The 14,068-nt window shown below is 36.2% G+C and overlaps 1 protein-coding gene across 1 annotated transcript in view; it reads right to left on the bottom strand.

The window, feature by feature from the left end:
* The window catches only part of NUP155 (nucleoporin 155), a 60,924-nt gene that overhangs the window by 14,534 nt on the left and 32,322 nt on the right, over positions 1 to 14,068 (bottom strand). Inside the window, exons 21-29 of the mRNA XM_080804114.1 lie at positions 12,265 to 12,362; positions 9,182 to 9,312; positions 7,607 to 7,798; positions 6,814 to 6,952; positions 5,806 to 5,941; positions 4,977 to 5,130; positions 4,659 to 4,763; positions 3,497 to 3,651; positions 485 to 614 (exon numbers count right to left, since the gene is read on the bottom strand). Coding sequence (XP_080660240.1) covers positions 485 to 614; positions 3,497 to 3,651; positions 4,659 to 4,763; positions 4,977 to 5,130; positions 5,806 to 5,941; positions 6,814 to 6,952; positions 7,607 to 7,798; positions 9,182 to 9,312; positions 12,265 to 12,362 — 1,240 coding nt within the window. The remainder of the gene's footprint in view (positions 1 to 484; positions 615 to 3,496; positions 3,652 to 4,658; positions 4,764 to 4,976; positions 5,131 to 5,805; positions 5,942 to 6,813; positions 6,953 to 7,606; positions 7,799 to 9,181; positions 9,313 to 12,264; positions 12,363 to 14,068) is intronic.

Here is a 14,068-nt window from a genome sequence, read left to right as displayed (position 1 = left end):
GAAGAAAAAGTTAAGGCCATAGGGAATGGTAGAGCCAGAAAATATAACTTGGGTATTAAAATCAATCAAGTGGAAGAAAGCCAGTGGCCAGTCAGGAACACCAACTCTGGATATTTGTGAATGAGAAATAAGCTTTTGTATTTGGACCATTACATACTTTTGGGTCTCTTAATTAGGGCAATTTAGCCTACTCTACTTCACATATCTACTCATTAGTTTCCAGAATAAATGGTAAATGTGATAATCTCCTTTGTGTTGGAACAGTCGGGAAAAAAAAAAAAAAAACTTTAGAAATGGCACAGAGAAAAATCTAATTATAGCAATGTCCTATGACCCAATAAAAGATGTGTGTCTAAATATGAAAATAAATACATACAGGCAGAAGACACTAGAATTACTAACTGCTACTGACCTATGAGTTACTAGAGGGAAGAAGGGAAAATGAAATAAATGCAGGCAAAGTTTAAGTGTTTTTAGCGCTTACTTCCATTTTTTCTTCTAATTCATGAAGGAATTCACCATCTGCAGCTATCGATGAAATGGCAGTAGAACTTTTGGCACTAAGAATGGCTCGAGCAATGTACTCTAGTCGCTGCTGAAGTGAAATTTCTGTGCTGGGGGGGAAAAATCTTACTTTTATTTATATGAACTCTTAAGGATCCCATATACAAATATATTAATTATGAGGCACTATTTTGTATATACCAAATGAGCCATAAAAGCCCATTTGAAACTTGAAAAAACTATTAAAGGACTTCTAATGAAAGAGATCTACAGTTTAAGGCAACAAATAAAAAAATGCTTAAGTTTACATCTAAGAAAGTAACTTCTGATTTTAAAACTTGAATTCAGTATATTAAAACTTGGATTCTTCGAAACCCTAAACTAGGGAAAAAGTTCTTTATCACTCCTCATATTCTTTACTTTTCTACCTTAATACAGCCAATACTGTATGTGATCCTCCACAAAGCAACTAGAGTGACCTCTTAAAAACAGAAATCAAATTATGTCACATGCCTTCACCTACTCCTTCAACCTCCTCTCCTTTCACCTGCTCCCGTGTTCACCATCTCCAACCCCACTGGCTTTCTTTTTTGTATCCTAAACATGATAAACTTGAATCTGAAACTACCTCTGCAGAGACCATTGTTCCCAAGCTTGGGCCATTTCCTCCACATCTTTAATACTGTATGTTCTTGTCATTTGAGAATCAATTTTCTTTCTTTTTTAATTTTTAAAAAAGATTTTATTTATTTATTTGACAGAGATCAGAGATAGGCAGAGATGCAGGCAGACAGAGAGGGGGAAGTGGGCTCCCCACTGAGTAGAGAGCCCGATGCAGGGCTCGATCCCAGGACCCTGAGATCATGACCTGAGCTTAAGGCAGAGGCTTAACCCACTGAGCCACCCAGGTGCCCCAAGAATCAATTTTCATAACAATTTGTCTGAGGCCTTCTCTGACCAATCTTAACTAAAGCCGCTCCTCACCCCCACTTCCCAATAGGCCCTTTTTACTATATTATTCTATTTTTATTATTTTTATAGAACCTGAATTTGTGTCTGCATTCTATACCCACTGGAATGGGAGCTCTTGGGAACAAAGGTGGTATTTACGTTGCTCATTATTCCTTTCTGCATGCCTTGAATATACATCACTGGTGCTCAAAATCTATTTGCTGGCTGGTGGGCTGGCAGGTGTCAGAAAGCCCAAGCATGTATCCACCTCTATGGTTACCACCTTTGGTCCTTTCTAATCCCCAAAGAACACTTGGTTCTTTGACATTACAAAATGACTTGGCATTAAAAACAAACACACTAATTCATCTAGTTGCTGGCAACCTCTCATACTAACCAGTATTATATGTAACTTTTGATATCCCCATTACTTTCAGTTTGAAATCAGGAAAAAACTAGCTTTCCTTTACTTTCAGATCAAACTGTCCTTCTGTATAGCTATGTATAGCCATACTTTTCCCCTTCTAAAAAAAAAGAAAGGGAGGGAAGGAGGAAGGAAGAATTAACTCCTCTCTCCCTTCTATCTTTGAAAGTATCAGTGTAGATGACAGTTATTTAGCATTGACCATCTCTCAGTGCTGCACATAAAGGACTGTTTAGTACGTTTAGGACCTGTTTCTAAAAGAGCTTCCCTTTCTTTCCCCTCTCATCTCCAAAAAAAGCCCTACTTGAACCAAACATATTAAAAGTGGGTAACATTTCCAAATAATTTAAAATACAAATTCTATAGCTACCAATTTATTTGCTGCAGCCTATATATGCAAAAAGAGTGTGGTGAGAAAGAGAGCAACATCATAGTTGGAAAAATATTTTATTGCGGAAAAAGAAGGTAAGCTGAGAGCTAGAGTAGAAGGACAGTATATCTCACATGAGGAGGAAATTAGGTTATATGTGTTATGCACAAAGTAGATATGGATAATGAGTGTTCTTAAAAGTTGGAGAATTTGTGAATTTTTTTTTAAGATTTTATTTATTTGACAGAGAGAGAGCAGAAGCAGGGGGAGTGGCACACAGAGGGAGAAGCAGGCTCTCTGCTGAGAGACGAGCCTGATGCAGACTCAATCCCAGGACCCCGGGATCATGACCTGAGCCAAGGGTAGACACTGAATGAATGAACCACCCAGGCATCCCTTCTGAATATGTTATAATAACAATATAACAAGAAAAAAGGTCAATAAATATTAATGGAAGGCCAATTAAGAATAAATACATACATACTCACACTTGCTATTACAGTCACATCTAGACTCTTCAAAGTAGGCTCTATGCCCTGCGTGGGCTTGAACTAATGACCCTGAGATAAGAGTCACATGCTCTACTGACTGAGCCAGCGAGGTGCCCCATAAATTACCATTCTGATTAACTTGGTTTAAAAACAGCTTTGCTTCCACAACCTCTTCTTCCTAACTTAACCGATCTTAGATTTTAAAACTAGAACTTGTGTTATTTTGGCAAAGAAGATTCCAAATGAAAATACAAGGTCAAATTAATGATCTGTCCAAAATTATATTGTTTTTTGATATGATAATCTAACTAGAAATTTCAATGCTTTCTTTAATAAGATTCTTAACAATCTTTAACACATATGCTCAAAACTTTTTCTGTAATTTAAACCAATAATAGAGCATAGGAAATTAGTCTAGATTTAGTAAAACATTTAAAATTATAAAGCCTTTGAGAAATTTTGTCCTTTTAATTAAGAATACTAATTAACTGCTCAGTAGTAAAGAATCTAAAGACATACTTTAAAGAAGAGATTTAGAAGATAGTTTGACTAGAGAGGGTCTTGGGTATTTAGTATCTCCTATACACTATTAAAAAAGAAAAAAACTGTAAACTGTAGGTAAATCCAAGTAAAAGCATAAAAACTGTACATACTATAACCTGAATAAGGTTTTATTTAATTTCTGAAATCCAGATGTGTCTAGTTATAGGTCAGTTATCAATCATTATTCATAGAAGTAAGAGTATTATACCATACCTATGCATGTCAGCCAATTTGGACAGGACGCGAGCAGCATTACTAAAGCTTCTGTTCTTTTCATAATACCTCCACAGTAAATCCATATAACGAACTTTGTTTTGATCAACTTTGGCCATTCGGACTAGATGTGGCTCCAGAAATGGAGAAGCAATCTGCAAATTACACAGTCACTCAGAAACTCTTCTGGGCTAGCCGCTTGCTCTTTATGTAATAACTATAACATTTTTAAAACAACTACAGGTAAGCCTTGCTTCACAAATACATAAGCAAAATTATAGTCTAACAACAGACAGAGGGCAATTTTTTTCATTATAAATGATTATAAATGTTTTACTAGAGTTAACCAAAGAGTTGCTATGATAGTTGAATTAGGCTAATTAAACTAATCATAATCCAGTTACAATTTTTAAATTTTTCTTTTTTTTTTTTTTGAGACAGAGAGAGAGTGAGCATGAGCAGGGGTCAGGGGGAACCCAGCAGGCTCCATCTCACGACCCCAGGATCACAACCTGTGACAAAATCGAGAGTCGGATGCTTAACCGAATGAGCTACCCAGGCATCCCCAATTATAAATGAAAACACAGCTATTGATTCCTCAAAGACATCCTTGCCATTGTCAAATGCCACACATTTATTTTATAGAATGAATACTGGGACTTAGGATAGTAAAAAGACATGTATGAAGTCACATACTGAATTAACGGCAGAGGTTATGCCAAGTTTAGGACTCCTAATTCATAATCCAATGATTTTCATCCCATAATATTAGAAAATTAGAGCAATAGTTTACCTTGTCCACCAGGAAAGGATATTACATTACTTGGATTGATGCTAACACATAATGGTAGGTTCAGGATAAGAAAATGAATTTTCTGGTATCTGCTTTTTTTTTTTTTTTTATTGATTTTATTTATTTGACAGAAAGAGAGGGAGTGAGTGAGCACAAGCTGGAGAGTGGTAGGCAGAGGGAGAGGGAGAAACAGGATCCCTGCTGAGTAGGGCGCCCGATGCAGGGCTTGATCCCAGGACCTTGAGATCATGACCTGAGCCGAGGCAGATGCTTAACCAACTGAGCCACCCAGGCACCCCTCCTTCAACTATATACATGCTATTTGAAAATACAAGTTTAACTATATTGGAATAAAAAAATATTTTTTACCTGCAATAGCTTATCTGCAAGATCAGCTTGTATTAGCCAATTATAAAGGGCAATACTAAAGAGCTCATCTTTGGATCGTTGAGATAATTTAAGCATTTGTTCAAACTAAAACAAAAAAATAAAATAAAAATTAGCAGTTAAAGGCTCTCCTGCTGGACATCATAACCATCAGCCTTATAAAATCCTGAAATCAAGAATCTTTATAAATGCTTATTTCTAAGATCTATTACCTTTCCCGAGACGAGCTGTCTCCTACTACTACACAGAACTTCTAAACAATGTATTTTCAGGATAAAAATATGCTATGTCCCCCCTTACATGATGTCCTGCTTCTTCATTACTCAGCATATTAGGATCAGACGACAATACTGGAGGCCCAGGTTTTTTGGGTACACTGGGAGACTGAGGAGCAGCCTTACTTTGGTTTACCAATTCTTGAAGCGTATCTGTAATACACTTATAACTGTTTAATCTGAAAAAGAACGGAAAAGGAGCAAATGCATTGTTTAATTAGATAGCAACTGACTAATCTAATTTAAATACACAGTAATATGAAGACTATTTTGGGGACTAGACATATGTACACACACAAATATATTTGGTATTAAAAATAATATAACTCGTATACTTTTTCTGTTTGAGAAATGTCATTAACCATAAAAGGGTGAAGTTATAAAAATTAATGTATTAATAAAAAACATGTTTTAGATAGGTTACATATTTCCTTTATGGACACACATTTTTTTCTTAACAGTCACTATAAATTTGTGAACATTTAAAAATCATCCCATAAAATAAAATACTAATCATCACCCAGAACCAGAAATTAGGTGGGGGAGAGATGGTTCCAAATAAGTTATTGCATTTAAAACTGACATTAGTAAAGTGTTATAAAAACCAAAGAGGCAAGTTCAAAAACATTTATAAGTCCTTAAGAATTTCAACCAGACTAAAAGTTGACCCCTAAGGCAAGAATTATAATCCTAATTTAGGCCTGTGATAAAACAAAACATTTTTAAGTGAAAGCATAATTCATTCTTAAGTGTTGTACTTAAAATATTGTTTTCCTAATACAATCAATCAAACTGCACACCAAGGAAAGTCTGTATCCAAAAAGTTGACAAGCTGCTAGGGTGATAAAACTTGCCTTTCTTGGAAAGCCTGCAGTCCCACGATGTCTTCTTCTGGTTCTCCATGTTTATAGAAATGAAGTCCAAGACCCTGAGGATCTTTTTTTTCTGCAGCAGTAAGAGAGAGCTCCACTACACCCTCATAAAAACGGACTAATGGGAAAGGAAAAGAACAAAGAGATAAGGCTTATTAAGCTGGATGTGTTTTTCCTTAGCTGGTTTATAAAAGTACTGATCAAGGTTTCTATGTCTCTACTGTATGCTAGTCACCTTAATGACACTATCATATAAAATATGGTGAATCTACCGAAGAACAAGGTACCAACATGCCTAAGGCAGCTATTAAGTGTATTTTCTTTATTGGAAAAAATTTTTTCCAAAGTTAGAATAACAAAAGGGAAGGTTTCTGTTCCTTGATGGGAAAAAAAAAATCTTAGAATTCAAAACAATAACTGTGCTAACAGTTACTACTTTGACATTATGCTAGATTTGATTTAAAGTAATTTAGGGGTGCCTGGGTGGTTCAGTGGGTTAAAGCCTCTGCCTTTGGCTCAGGTCATGATCCCAAGGGTCCTGGGATCGAGCCCCACATCGGGCTCTCTGTTCAGCATGCCTCTCTGCCTAGTTATGATCTCTGTCTGTCAAATAAATAAATTAAAAAAACAAAAACAAACAAAAAAGTAATTTAAAAGCAAGCAGACAAGTACTATTTTAAAAATTAGTCAAAAGAATTGAAAGCATCCAAAAAATAAATGTAATCCAGGAAGCTATCTAATATAGATAGTATACAAGGACAAGGATTGAAACTCCTATTAAAAGTTATCTATTTCAAGATATAAAAAGAGCATTATAGTTTTTGCAGAGACCAGTCATCAAACACTAAAACACAAGGCATGAGTTTCCCAAGTCCTATCACTTGGGGAAGTGTTGCTTATGTTAAGAGGCTTTTTATCAGTAGCTTGTAATAAAACAGTCATTTGTCCCCTGAGTTAAGAAAAAGATGTGAAGAACATTTTGTTTCTCACCTTGTCTATACTGAGCACAAACATTGGAAAGGTCCACTTGATTGCTGATTTTCTGATACTCCTTTAAGGATTCTCTTAACATTCTTTCCTTTTCAATCTTATTCTGAACTTGTCGGGAACGCTGGAGGAGTTCATTTGCCTAGATTAGAGATGACAAGAACTTAAAAAGACATAAAATCCAGCACACAGACAATATTATCAACATAAGTCTTGGTCTATGTCTCAATTAACATCTGGTTTATTATCAGAAAAAATAAAAACAACTCTACAAACTTATTTCTTCTTAATTTTAGGCAGAAAAATTTTTGACCAAAAAAATCCTAGCTCCTTTTAATTCCTCTCACAAATATTTTAAGCAAGATAGCTTTTGACTGGTAAACCTCTTGCCTAGTGAATACATTATTGGTCAGCAGGCAGTCCATGTGATACTGATTTAAATTATTTTTACCTGTAAGAAAGGATCAATAAAAATTGCCCAATCAACTCTACTTACTACAGACTTAAAGTTTTAGTAATTTTTAATTTCTAAGGAGATACATTTAAAAAAATATGGTCTAGAAATGCTATATTCTTTATGAAAAACTTAAATATACAAGGATTTTAAGAAATGATGTATTCCAACTCCTCTCATCATACAGTTGGAGACTCTGGAGGCCAAGAGAGAGGTTAGGAGATCTACCCAAGAGACATCATATGTTAAGTAAAAGATGGTTTCTGATTCAAGTTCTATCGTGCTTTACATACTATGAAACCCTCTTTAAGAAACACTGAAATAGCTGATAAAGCATCATACCTTAGAACAAATTGCATCATCAGTGCTATACAGAAGTGGGCAGATATCCTGTAAGTGTAAACTAATGCCATCAACAGCAGCATTATCTCTGATGTAGCAGTTGATAAGAGAAGCGATTAATGCCCCGGTCAGTTCCTTGTCCCTGATTACCAGATCTTTAAAGGTGGTGATTTTCAGCTGCTCTTGAAATTCCTAGGAGTATAATAGAAAGTCCTTTTTTTCTACCAAAAATACAGGAATATCCTATTTCTATCCACAACAAAATTTCTTTAGCAATTTAAAATAAAAAAATGAAAAGACTGTATAGTTCAAAAGAGAAAATATGCTAAACTATACAGACTAACACATTTTTGCAAACTTCCATAGAATCATACAGAATTGTTAAAGAACCCACAGTATGACCAGTCGAAATCTCTCAATTTACAAGTGAGATAAGTAAAATGTAGGCAGAACCAAAATTAGAGCCAGGTTTCCTGATTTTAGTCATAACCAGAAAGAATAATCACTTAGCTACATTAAAAAATCTTGGGTTTATGGGGTGCCTGAGAGTGGCTCAGTTCGTTAAGCATCTGACACTTGATTTCAGCTCAGGTCCTACAAATGGACCTTGAGAGCTCGTTTGGAGGTGCTAGCAGGGACGCTCAACTATTTGTATACCCTTGACCAAAGAATGGTCCACCTCTGTCAGGGAAGATCATCCTCTTTGAGCACAAAGCTTTGGAAGGGATGCACATGCAGTGGTGAGGGAGAAAGGAACTCCCGCTTAGCCAGTCAGCTGAGTCAACACGATCAACGGGGATGACAGATTAACATCACACCTTTCCTTAGAGAACATAGTATACAGGAATGAAATGACATGATATCTAGGATCATCTTTAAAGTAATTTGGTAAAGAAAAAGAGAATAGATTAATGAAAGTTGATAAAATCTTGAAAATGCTGAATGCAAGTGTATATGAAGATTATAATGTAGTATTTACTCTATTTTTGTATATGTTTAGAAATATTTACAATAGGAATACATTCCCCTCAGTGGCCTAACATTTAAGTGAATGCAAACTGCCATTATACTTAAAAAGGATTCAAATAAGGACAGCAAGAGAAATGTGACCCATTCATTTCTCACAATGGTAAATCTTTTTAAAAGTAAGAATGTTTAAGTCATTGGACTCTTTGAAATTACAGGCAAAAATTTTGTGGATGTATCTGTATGCATTCTTTGAGGGTGGGAAGAAAGAGTTTTGATCAAATTTCCAAAGGGATGTGAAACCCAAATAATGGTTACAACCTACTGTTTAAAAAAATACTTTTCGTAAAGATTTCATTCATATACCATAATAAAATTCTCACATACTGTAAAAACTTGTGGTTTTGACAAAGTGAATCCCTCAAGTTTTCATGCTTTAGTGCAATTTTCCATTAAGATTTCCATTAAGCAGATACTAACTTCATAACACCTAAATGCTTCTCCCCAAAAGTCCCCTCTCAAACCCAAGTGTAAGATTAAAGCACACTCAAAAGAAAACAAACTAAGCACAGAATTAACAGTATGACCTTAAAGGAAAAGAAATCCTACCTTCTGAAGTTCTCCTACAATGACAGTGAACTGATGTTCACAAAGAAGCTTCCATAAAGCCAGAGCCTGGTACGATTTTCGAACCAACTGCTGGATTGCCTGAAGTGAAACCTTTTCACTCAGTTGAGCCTCTAATTACAAAACATAACTGATGAAGTTTTATACAATGACATAGGTTGTTTTGTTTTAAATAACATAACACTTTACTTTCAATAAGAACAACTATAGTTAAGGCTGAAATCCTCACTGGTCTCCCCTCTCCCCTCATCACAGCCAACCATGATCATGACTTGTTGAATTCATCCTTTCATCCAGTCATAATGTATATGTGGTTCTATGTGTCTGCATGTGTACACATAAAACAAAAACTGCTGTTTTTAAACCATTTACACCACTTTTTCCACCCAGCTGTATTTTAGTGAGTATTTAATATTAATTTTAATATTCTAATACATATTACTGGATATTCCATCATGTACGTATAACACAATTAGGTCCATTTTCCACCTTAAGGACATTTATGTTATCTCCCATGCTTTGCTACTAAAACAATAACGCAATAAACATCCTTAAGAAAGGACTCCTGAAAAGCACCATCAGATTTCTCTAGGACTATGTTCCTCAAACCCTGGATTAAGATAAATTGGTGAAAATAAATAAATAAATAAATGGGCAAGTCATGAAATCAATTCAGTCAGTCATGACAGCTACCTCCCCCCCTTTAAAAAGGAAAGAGAAATGGAGTGCCTGGCTGGCTCAGTCAGTAGACCATGCAACACTTTATCTCAGGGTTTTGGGTTCAAGACCCACACTGGGCGTGGAGCCTACTCAAAAAAAAAAAAAAAAAAAGGAAATAAAAAAGGAAAATATTAGAGTGTAAAAGAAGTAGTTATTTCCTATAATTTTGTTTCAGTTATGTATATATGCTTTCAAACATCAAGGAAATAACATAAAATGTATTTCTTACTATAAGAAAAAAAGTCTGATAAAGACTGCTATTCGATGTATCCTTAGAAGTGAAACTGCCGGGTTTCAATATACATGCATTTTCAGCTTTTATAGGCTATGATCAAATCGCTCCTCAAAGTAGTCGTTTCAGTGTACATGTGCCAGCAATCTGAACCCTCCTTTTGTTTTAATCCTTACCAATGCTTGGTATTGTCAGGCTTAAGACCTTACTGAAGTACCAATAGCAGTAATGAAAAAATGTTTATGAAAGAGTAAACAGAAAACTAGATTTAGCAGGAAGGGACAAGACTAAATGGCTGGGTCTTAATTAGCAAAGACCTATCAGCCAGAAATGGCTCAAACAGAACACAAAAATTCTTTTAAAAAACCAAACGGCAGGCAAAATTTAAGCAATGATTTATTATTATTCCAAACTATTTCTGGAGTAATTGATGATTTTAAGTTTTCCATTACCTTGCTCCTTCCTTGACAGCTACTATTTATAATAGAAAAAAAAAAAAAACACAAAAAACCCAAAACCAACCAAAAATTTGATTCACATTTTTAACTCTATAAAAAGGTGTGCCACTAATCATTAGGAAAATGCAAATCAAAAACCACATGAGATACCACTTGTATCCACTAGGATGGAGATTATAAAAAGAGAAAAATAGCTGGTGAAGATGTGAAGAAATTGAAATACTTGTGCACTACTAGCAGAAATGTAAAATGGTGCGTAGAGAACAGTATGGCAGTTCTTCAAAAATTAAAAAACAGACTACCATATGATCCAGCAATTCCATTTCTGGGTACCTAACAAAAAAACTGAAAGCAAGGACTCAAATTTATATTTGTACAACACGTTCATAGCAGAATTATTCACAATACCTCAAAGGTGGAAGCAACCCAAGTGTTCAAAAACCCAAGCTTTTTTTCTGCTTTCACAATACAATACCCTAAACCCGGTATTCAGTGTTTGCTCTGCAGTGAGCCTTTACAGAGGCAGCATGCACCCTGCCAAACCCCTTTCCCAGAAACCACACACATCACCTCAGCATCAAGCTGCCACAACTTTGAAATGTGTCTATGGAATTCTGTGCTTTATCTCTAAATGTGTCCTAAGGTTGGGCACCTGGCTGGCTCAGTTGGAAGAGCATGTGACTTGATCTCATCAGGGTCGTGAGTTCAAGCCCCACAATGGGCATAGAGATTACTAAAAAAGGTAAATAAACTTATGAAAGGTTTCATAGGAACTCTACTTTCAGATAGCAGGCGGGAAACCTCTGTAGACATACAATGGAATAATATTGTCTTAAAAAGAAAGGAAATTCAGACTATGCCGCAACATGGATGAACTCTGAAGACATATGCTAGCTGAAATAAGCCAGTTGCAAAGGGGGTCACTGTATAATTCCACTTATATGAAGTATATTAGGTAGTCAAATTCAGAGACCTAAAAACCAAACAAATGATTGACAGTAGTAGGGGCTGGGATGGTATGGGAAATGGGGAGTTACTGTTTCGGTACAGAGTTTTTTAGGAAGATGAAAAAAGTTTTGGAGATGGATAGTAGTGACATTTGCACAACCAAGTGAACGTGGTTAAAATTGTAGTCTATTTTACAATTTAAAAGCTTATTTTAAAAAAGGTTATCATGCTTCTTGTAAAGGAAAGGAAAAAACTTAATGGGCTCAAAGTTATAGAAATACATGAAAGCAATACAGTCCCACTTTTCTTTTTTTTTTTTTTTTAAAGATTTATTTATTTATTTATTTGTCAGAGAGAGAGAGAGAGAGAGGAGCGAGAGTGAGCACAAGCAGACAGAGTGGCACGCAAAGGGAGAAGCAGGATCCCTGCTGAGCAAGGAGCCCGATGTGGGACTCGATCCCAGGGCGCCGGGATCATGACCTGAGCCGAAGGCAGCTGCTTAACCAACTGAGCCACCCAGGCGTCCCCAGTCCCACTTTTCTTAACCACACTGATGTTATTTTAATAAAAAAATATTTGTGTTATCAAAAACCAGATCTTATGAAGGGATGTTCACTATTTTCTATTCAATCCACTGTTTTCTACTTGATGAATAAAACTCTTTATGGGGGTCATGTACAGTCAACTGATCAGAAGGAATAACTTACCATGAAACTTCCTTTGCAGCTCCTGTTGCATCTGCTGGGTATTCCCATTTTCAGGACGCATGAATCCTATCAGCCTCTGCTGCACTTTGGCAGTTGTACTGAAACAAATTTCAGAATGTGTATTTGTGTTTTTGACAGCTTTACTGAGATACATATCATATATCATACAATTCAACCATTTAAAGTACACAATTTAGTTTTTCAAAATACATTCACTGGGTTGTGCAACTATCACCACAACCTGATTTTAGAACATTTTCACCCACTCTCTATTAGCAGTCAATCCCCATCTCTCCCACCCCTACCCTAAGTAACTGCTAGCCTACTTTTGTCTCTTTGTTTGCCTATTATGAATATTTAATATAAATGAGGTGGGATACACTGTTAATATTCTTTTCCTCTACAGAATAGTGAAGTAGTAGAATAGTGAAGCAAATAAATGATGATTTAAAACTGAACCATTTTAACCTCCTGGATGCTTAAAGTTTCAATTATTTGGTTATTGTGATGTCCATTTTTATTCAGAAAGGCTAGATAAATGGTTGCTTCTTTCTCTTTATCTGCCAAATTTAAAAGTAATGAATTGGTTTCTAGCATTCTTCAAAGATGAGCAACATTTTGGTTTCAAGTTACATAATAAAATCTACCTTTTCCATGTGTAGTTTTCTGAGTTTTGACAGATGCATAGTGTCACGTAACTACCACCACAATCAAGATACAGAACAGTTCCGTCATGCCCCAAATTCTCTTGTGCTGTTTCTTGTATCCGAATCCTCTTTCCACCCCTAAGCCTGGCCATCACTAATCTCTTCTTTACCCCATAGGTTTTTTGTGTTTTTTTTTTTTAGATTTTACTTATTTCTTTGACAGAGAAAGAAAGTGAGAAAGCACAAGCAGGGAGAGTGGCAGAGGGAGAGGAAGAAGCAGGCTCCCCGATGAGCAGATGCCCAATGCGGAGCTCCATCCCAGAACCCTGAGACCATGATCCGAGTCCAAGGCAGATGCTTAACCTGGCGCCCCTACCCCTACAGTTTTTGCCTTTTCCAGTATGTAATATAAATCTATTCTGGCTTCTTTTCTATAGCATCATATATTTGTCAGTCATCCATGTTGCTGTATATATCAGCCCTCTGGAGAATGTCAGTCTTGTTGTTTGTTTTAGCAGGTAATCTATCTCGTGAAATCTGGTATTCACATTGTAAGTGCTAACTCATGAAAAATGGAAAATAAGAGATCTTAGAACTAAAAATATAATGGTCAGGAAAAAAATGTATCAGAGAAATTGAACAGATGCTTTTTTTTTAAATTTAAATATTTTATTTATTTATTTGACAGACAGAGATCACAAGTAGGCAGAGAAACAGGCAGAGAGAGTGGAGGAAGCAAGCTCCCTGCTGAGCAGAGAGCCCGATGCGGGGCTCGATCCCAGGACCCTGGGATCATGACCTGAGCCGAAGGCAGAGGCCTCAACCCATTGAGCCACCCAGGCGCCCCAACAGATGCTATTTTTTTTTAAAGATTTTATATATTTGTTTGAGAGGGAGAGAGAGAGCAAGCAAGCAAGAGCACAAAAGCAGGGGAATGGAGAAGCAGACTCCCTGCTGAGCAGGTGGCCTGATGCAGGACTAGATCCCAGAACCCCAGGTTCATGATCTGAGCCAAAGGCAGCCATTCAACCTAGAGAGCCACCCAGGTGTTCCTAAACAGATGCTATTTAAAATATAATTGGGGCCCCTGGTGGCGCAGTTAGTTAAACGCCAGACTCTCGGTTTCAACTTAGGCCATGATCTCAGGGTTGTGGGAT

This window comes from Martes martes, assembly GCF_963455335.1.
Source record: "Martes martes genome assembly, chromosome: 5".
NCBI classification, from domain to species: Eukaryota; Metazoa; Chordata; class Mammalia; order Carnivora; family Mustelidae; genus Martes; species Martes martes.
This window is presented reverse-complemented; position numbering and strand designations above follow the sequence as displayed.